Source organism: Colobus angolensis, unplaced genomic scaffold (assembly GCF_000951035.1).
Source record: "Colobus angolensis palliatus isolate OR3802 unplaced genomic scaffold, Cang.pa_1.0 Scaffold12, whole genome shotgun sequence".
In the NCBI taxonomy this organism is placed as follows: Eukaryota; Metazoa; Chordata; class Mammalia; order Primates; family Cercopithecidae; genus Colobus; species Colobus angolensis.
This window is the reverse complement of record NW_012113141.1, coordinates 12853517-12861294: the sequence shown is the minus strand read 5'-3', so window position 1 is coordinate 12861294 and position 7778 is coordinate 12853517. Positions and strand designations below refer to the sequence as shown.

Genomic DNA, 7778 nt, shown 5'->3' with positions numbered 1-7778 from the left:
GGAAGCTCTGGGCGGAGCTTGCTGGTGGAGGCTTGCTGGAGAGGGGACCCAGGAAACCTGCCTCAGGTGCTGAGCCCAGAGATGTTTGCAGGAAGTGCCCGGAGCCTGGGCTGCAGGGAGCATCTCAACTCTCTGCACTGGAAAGCTGTGGATCCGCCTGTGAGCAGAGTGTGGACACACCCTGATTAAGAACCAGAATGAACCCCAGGCCTTTCTGGGGCAAAGTATCAAGGCAGGAAGCAAGAACTCCTAAGGAAGGCATCTGTAAGTCTGTCTGGAGCTTAATTCCCAGATGGTCTGACACAGGGTGTGGCCACTTGCCAGGCCACAGACATCGGGCAGGGTGGCCACATGCTACCTGGCGTTGGCTTGTCCCTGCCAGCTGACTGAGGGATGGCTCTAAATAGCGGGCTGCCCGGTCTTCCAACTCCCAGCACAGCCGCCCATTCTGTTCGCCCCTTCAACTGTACAAATAGCCCTGGTTGCTTTTATTGTTTTTGTTTTAAAAAAAAGAAGACTCGGTCTTTGTCATTGAGTCTAGGTATTTTAAAAACACCAGCAAAGGCTATAACCAGGTCATGAAAATGTTGAATATTATCAAAGACGATACTAAAATATTCACAAAGATATTTACAAAAGCGATTCTTAAAATAATTGATTTGCATACTGAACAACACACTATTTGAAAAAACCTCGACGACAACGGGACAAAGGAAAAAAAGGGGCTGGGGCAATGGCAGCTTTCCTACAGAAAACCTTGTGCCGTCTGGGACAGTGACTGGAAGTCAACAGCTGGGGCCACCTTTCCGGTAAAACCCACAGAGGAGTGCTGGGGACCACCCACAGTGGACGGGAGAGCAGAAAGGGCCCCAGGCAGCGGCCGGGAAGGGTGCAAAGAATTTACAGATGGGACCCCTGAAACAAAGCGAACACAGGACAAGCTCCCCAGGAGGCCCTGGAGAGTGGTAAGCCAGATGGAGCAAAGCGGTGGAGGGAAGGCCAGAGGCTGCTTTTGCTTAAGCGAGCAGGAGTGTGGGGTGAGATTGTGATGGTGGAGGAGTGCAGGCAGGGGAGGCTGGCAGCCAAGGGCAGTGTCTGGGGCAGGCCCAGAAACACGCTCCCCTCCTCCCCCCATGCCTGCAGGTACATACTAGTGCACATGGCCATGGCCTGGGCTGCAGCCGGGGGTAGCTTGGAGCACAAGGACAGAGGGAGGGGCTGGACAGACACCATTGCCCTGGGCTCCGGTTTCTGCACCTTCCCAGCCTTTCCACACACTGCCCTTGCCATCTGATTGGACAAAGAGAACTAGGACACAGAGGGAAGTGGGCGTCCCACGGAAGTCTTGGAGAGGTGGCAGGAGAGGGACTAGGAGAAAAACAGAACACACAGACAGAAATGGTTTGCTTGCTGTCCAAGCGCAACGTTCCTTTTCTCCAGGTGACTTCATAGCTTTAAATCGTTGCTGTTTAAAAAGAGAGTGGCTTGGAGCAAAGTTAGAAGTTGCCGCTCCTGTTTGATTCTGACAGGTTATAGGCCCCTGCCCCCCAACCAAGGGCACAATCACTTTGGTTGGGCGCACACCTGCTCTCTCTGTCCCCCAAGGCTGGGTCCTGTCTGAGCTTGGAGGTGGAGCCTCAGAAATGTCCTGGCCTTCTTTCCCACCAGTCCCCAAGCAGGAATGGCAGACTCCCTCTCAAACACAGAATCTTGTCCTTTTTCTCTGCTTTCTGAGAGAGTGTGTGTTTATCGGGTATCTTGGCTTAAAGGTCAGGGGTCAAACCGATGACCAGTGGCCCCCGAGAGACGTAGTCTTTCCCAGAGGTTTGTGCTTTTCGGTGGTGGGTGGTGGTGGGCGGGCTAGTCTCACTGCCACCAACTGCCAGCGCTCCTCCAAGGCTCGGGGCCCACGCTGGGGCCCGGGGGCCTTCTCAGGCTCCAGTCACTTAAGGGAGGCTCTGGACCAGGAAGCAGGGAGGCAGGGTTACAGTCTAAAAGATGGAAGAACCTTGGGGACACTGGAAGGTCATCTGGAATCGGCACACGCGGAGGGACCGGGAAGCCACATCGGCGTGCGCCCTCTTACCGGGCTGGTTCCTCTCGGGAGGGTGGTCTTCAGGCCTGCGCTGGACACGGGCCCAAGCGCAGGGCGTGCAGGCGGGACGGGGACTCCAGACCCACACAGCCTTCCCGGCGCACCCTCCCTACCCCTCTGTTTTGAGAGGGCTGCAGCAGGGGAGGGTTTCCCGCCCCACAGCCTGTGGCTCTGGTGCGGGGCGGTCTGAGGGCACAGGCTCCCAGGTGGAAAAGTGTGTAGGGCAGGTGGGGTGGGAGGCAGAGTGTGGAGGGATGGCCCCGACTGGGTGGCCTTCAGTTGTTCTCAAACAGAGACAGGAGGTCATCGTTACTATTGCTCGGCAGGTCGGGGGGGTCCAGGTAAGACAGGAGCTCGTCAGGATTTGTGAGTTCGGGAAGGAGCTGGAAAAGAAGGAGTGACGAAGTTCAGATGAGGTGTGCCCGAGAGGCAGGCCCCGGGTGAGGAATGCAGGGGCACCCTGGCCCGTCCCCCTCCACTTGCCTCTCAGGACCCTAGCCAAAAAAAAGGGAAGAGAACAGCCTTGGGCCTGGGCCTGCCAGGCATCCCCCCCTTCCCACACCAGCCACTGCAGCGAGTGTGGGGCACCCCCGTGCTCATTTCAAGCCTGGGGAGCGGGACCCGCAGCCCACCAGCTGAGGCCTGAGCAGGGCTGACCCTTTTCAGGCATGGACTTCAGCCCTAAGCCGGGAAGGCCCCATGGTGGGTCACTTGGGCCTCCCAACTGAAATCACATGCTTCATGTGTAAGCACAAGGAGGTGGGCTGGTGGGAAGGCGGGAAGGCGAGTGGTTCCCGCAACCCCCTACCCACCATCCCTCTCTCAAGGGCTCGCCGCTCCTTGGTGAGCCTGTGGCTGGTTGGCAGCCATCCTTCCCTGTGGCCCCAGAGGGGTTGCAGACTGTCCCTACCCTCTACTGAGATATCCTTGGAGTCTGTCACATGGGAAGCCTCATGCATCTAAAAGCAGCCCCACTGGCCTGGCTGAGGGGGAACACTGGGCGAGGACCTGAGATGGCTGCACAGTGAGTGAGTCCTAGCTAGCACAGAGCCCTCTGATGCTGCTGGAGCAGAGGCTGACAGAGCAGGGCTGGGGGTGAAGAACAGGAGTGACTGACGACAGGCCTCCTCCCGGAGTCTGGCACCAGCTCTGTGGTGGGCATGGGAGGGGCCGGTGCTCGGTCCCATCCCGCCAGCCACATCCAGCAGCCCAGCCCCATCATCCAGGGTGACCCCCACCATCTTCCAGACTTCAGGGTAGGATCCCTGGCCCTCTGCTGCCCATGCTGGCCTGCCACCCCTGGCTGTGACCCAAGGTTGCCCCCTCTGCCCCCACCTTCTGTCACCCACATGGGGGTCTCTCGGAGTGAGCGATGGAGCAAGCGGAAGCAGGGCATGGACAACACGCGGACAAGAAAACTGGAGACAGACACACACCAGTGAGGCAGACAGACGGCCTCTCCCTCCAGCCCTCCCTGCCCAGGCCAGAGAGGCAGACACAGAAACCGCAAGCTCACCACTGGGGGAGGGCAGGGACCCTCCTGTGCTGTGCGAGGGACCCCGCAGGGCTTGGGTCAGAAGGTGGGTCAGGGCTGGGGTTCAGGGCTATGGCCAAAGGGACTGGGGGGACAGGAGCCAGCAGGGTGGGGACCCTCAGTGGTAACACTTCCCCATCATGGGGCTTCCTGGTCTGGAGCCAGGTCTGGCTGAAGCCCTCCCGCCGCCCACCCACCTCCTCCCTTTGGGGCCTTGAGCCCTCACACCCACCCCTTCTCTCGGGCAGGTCCCGGCGCCAGGCCTAGCCCCAGGCCAAGGCGAGTGGCGACCCCAACTTACATCCAGCGAAGGCTCCGGCATGTCGGATGCTCCCTGCGCTCCGGCCTGACCCTCTAAGGCTGAGGAGGGGTTAAAGGTCAGGTCGCTGTGTGGATGGCTGCTGGGAGCGGCCTGTGGCGGCTGCCGGGGAGGCTGGGAAGGAGGAGGAGGAGGAGCCCCACTGTGATGTAATGGAGGCCCTGACTGGCTGCTGGGGTGTGGTACGTGCAAACCTTGTTGTATGGAGGGGTGGGGCTGGTCAGAGCTGCCAGCGTGTGGCATCTGTGGAGGAGGAGAGAGCGGGAGAGAAGAGAGGTGAGGTGAGGAGGCACGGCGATGATGCCTGGAGAAAATGAAACCCAACACAACCAGGGAAGTCACAACCCCCGAAACGTGGCCACCCGGTACGAGGCTGAACGTTGTTTCTGGGCAGAGAAACAAAGAAAAATTTCTCCCCCAAAACCACCCATCGGGGAGGCTGCAGGGGGACGGCGGGGATCTCCCAGGCCACGTGGGGCCCCAGGAGGTGGGGAGGGCTTCGACACAAGCACAGACACGGGGAGCTGGGCCTGGGCTCCCCCAGGCCCCTCCGCCTCCCCGCCCAGACAACGAACAACAGCGAGGGCAGGATGGAGAAGCAGAATGGGCATGTTCCAGGGAGCAGGAGGCGGGAGGGCGGCCGCCACAGCATGGTGCAGACCCCAAGCTGGGCAGCAGAGAGCAGACACAGACAGACAGCATCGGGCGGGCGTGCGGCTCAGGACTGGGTCTGCACCTCCCAAGTGGGCCCTGGGCAGGGGTGATGCTGGGCACGAAGGCACCTTCTGCCGGCCCGAAGTGTGCAGCAGCTGGGGTCTTGGCACGAGCCCTGCAGCCCGGGTGGAATCTGGCTGTCAGAGCAGGGCTGGGTGGGCACCTGGCCAGCCAGGGGCATCTTCACACCCTGTCAGACCCTTTTCCTAGACATCCTACTTGGTCGGCACCAGCCCTCAAAAACACAGGGTTGTGAGGGAGGCAGGCACCTCCGGCACTCCAAGGACAAGGGGACTGAGTGACGGTTCACCAATGGTGGGTGTCTTGCTGAGGGTGAGGCGGGCGGTGCCTCTCTAACAGATGAACTAGAGGACTCACACCCTCCCGTGGGCACGTGCACTGAAAACTGGGCTGTCTGTGGGCGGGTGGGTGAGATGTGAACATTCCCCTGCTAGCCTGTTGCTGTCGCAAGCAGACCCTCCTTCAAAGTGAAAGGCTGGGGAATCCTGCAGACCAAGCCCTGATCCCACTGCAAGCATCCCTGACAGCCCCCAGCCCCATTTTCACTCTGCCAGTGAAGGTGGCTCACGGATGCTCCAGGTGTTCCACTGGAACAGCAGCCTGGCACATGCTTCCTTGGTCTTTTCGTCCCCTCACCCTACCCCATCCTGGGGCATGTTCTCCCTGTGTGCATTTAGAATTCGCAGCCACACCATCCTCAGTCTTTGCCCAATTCCAACTTCCTCTTCCTGTTTCTCCTAAAACTGCTTCCCAGGCCTTGCTACGGGCCAGTCTCTGCCCACGGTTCAGGTGGCCCCTTCTCAGCGTACAGGGCCTCAACCCAATGTGGCCTTAGGGAGCACAGTGCCCTTTCAGTCCAAGTCCCAAGAATGCGATGACCTCGCAACTGTGATGCTGGAGACCTTGGGAGACCCGTTTGTAAGACACATACAAGAGGCTGGAGGAATGGGCCACCACCCATGGTCAGTGAGAGGCCAGCTTGGGGCTCCCACTCCTGTAGATGCCCTCAGTGCCCACCCTGGGAGAGCAGGGAGGGCTCCACACTCCAGCTGTGCAGCCCAGCTCAAGACAGACAGTCCTTGGATCTTCAGAGGCAGCTGTGCCCCTCAGCTCTGTATCTGGCTGGAATGTCTCCGGCCTGGAGAGGCAGGTGCTGTTGGAGCACTGCTGACACACCTGTCAACCTGCCACCAAGTATGGGCAGTCTGTGGGGGCAGCAGTCCCTGCGGGCATGGCAGTGCCTCCCAGCCTTGGGCTCAGCTGGGGGTGTGGCTGCCTCCACCTGGGAAGGCGTGCTAGGAGTTTACCTGTGACTGCCCTGCCCCAGCGGCCCGGCGCATCTGCACTTCCAGGTCTGCTTGCCCTCTAGTGAGAGTTCAGAAATGGAGGACAGGACCATCTAGAGAGCATCTTAAGGGGCTCTGAGGTCAACTCACAGGCTCAGATCCGGCCACACAGATGCAGGCAGCGGGGCTCACAGAAGGCAGGAGAAAGCTTGGTTGTCAAGGGGAAACAGACGGCATTCCCACTCCATATTCCAGTGGTAGGAACTGGAGGGCGCAGGATGTGTGTGTGTGTGTGGAGGGTGTGATTTTGGTGTCCTCTGGGTGTGGGATACCCTCAGGACCCAGGAAGGGGCACCAGGAAAGAAGCCCCCAGAAATCACAAGCCCCATGGGGTAGAGAGTAACTTTCAAAAACTTGGCCAAGCCTCCACAAAGCATCTATTTCCCACCTGGACTCCTGGGGTCCTGAGGGAAAGTTGCTGCTCCCTCACCTAGAGTCCTGAGGCAATTCCATGTCAGGTGTGTGGAAGACAGTATAATCCAGAGGCTCCTTCCTGTGCAGGCCACCCAAGCCCACTGCCAGACACTGGCGGGACCCCGGACCCTCTCATTGGCTTGTGTGGCCCAGGACCCACAGCCACCTGCTCAGCGGTGGCCCCTCCTCCCTAAGATGAGAGCCCAGAATGACTGAGACCTCAGACACACCACTTCAGCCTCTGGAGGCTACAGTTTCTCCAAACCCCAACTGTTCTTCCTGCACCCATGCACTGCCAGGAGTTTTGCTCCATTAGCACAAGGCCTGTCTGTCCTGCTTACACCTGTCACATGGCCTGTGCAGAGCACAGCTCAGAAAACGTTTGTTAAACTGAGTGGAACCACGTGGAACTCACCGGATGAAGACTCCAGGGGACAGGAGGGCCTCCTGCCACTGCCACTGGGGCCACAGGAAGGGAGGGCCTGTGGACAGCACAGGATACCTTACCCCACCAGGGGCATCCTCAGCCACACAGGGCATATGTCAGTAAGTGTGAAACAGAACGAGAAGTGAATGCTCTTCAGATAATGAGACTTCCTAGCATTTCTTTTGTTGGAGGTGGTAATACCCTGAATTCAGATCCTTGGGGGATAAGGGGACAAAAGTCGAGGTGGCTGGAACCGTGTTAGGTGAGTGTAAGAGTGTGCAAGTGGGAGAGGGAGAGGGCTGATGGCGTGTGCCGGGTACTGGCGAGTGCATGCACACGTGTGTGTGTATGTGTGGCGGGGTGAGTGTTTGGGGAAGAGCCTGAAGCTTCTCCCATCTCCAGAGAATCTGAAGTCCTAGGTAAAACAGCCAAGTCCAACGATGCTGACAGGCCATGACCTAGCCTCAGTCAGACCCCTCCTATTCCCTTCTGAGCCCACACATCCAAATCTTCATACTCGGCCTTGCCTGGGAGGGAACAGTGTATCCAGATCCCAAGGCATCAACCCCAAAGGCTGGGGAATGGGGTGGGGCGAGGAGGAGGTACTCACAGTTTCCTGCATGGGGTGACTGAGGGGTTTCTCGAGGGTGGCCATGTTGTTGGGCATGTCCGGGGGATGGGAGAGTTGGGGGGGCCCGTGCATGAAGTCATTCATGGATGTCCCTCCAGGGTTCCCGTGGGGGAAGTCAAAGTTGCCATGGCCTTGGTAGTTGTTGCCTAGGAAGGGATGAGATGGGGAGGGGAGAGGGTCACCCAGAGGGATAGTGGCCACCCCAGGGAACAGAGAGTGTGTAAAGATACAAGCCAAGTCCTTTTCCTCTTGCGAGGCTGCAGTTGGCCACAGCAGC

At 59.1% G+C, this 7778-nt stretch overlaps 1 protein-coding gene across 1 annotated transcript in view; it reads right to left on the bottom strand.

The window, feature by feature from the left end:
- Nucleotides 1-914: 914 nt before the first annotated feature.
- ZMIZ1 (zinc finger, MIZ-type containing 1) overlaps nt 915-7778 on the bottom strand; it is a 200991-nt gene continuing 194127 nt past the window's right edge. Inside the window, exons 22-24 of the mRNA XM_011928944.1 lie at nt 7481-7647; nt 3931-4191; nt 915-2478 (exon numbers count right to left, since the gene is read on the bottom strand). Of these exons, the coding sequence (XP_011784334.1) occupies nt 2371-2478; nt 3931-4191; nt 7481-7647 (536 nt within the window). The 3' untranslated portion in view covers nt 915-2370. The remainder of the gene's footprint in view (nt 2479-3930; nt 4192-7480; nt 7648-7778) is intronic.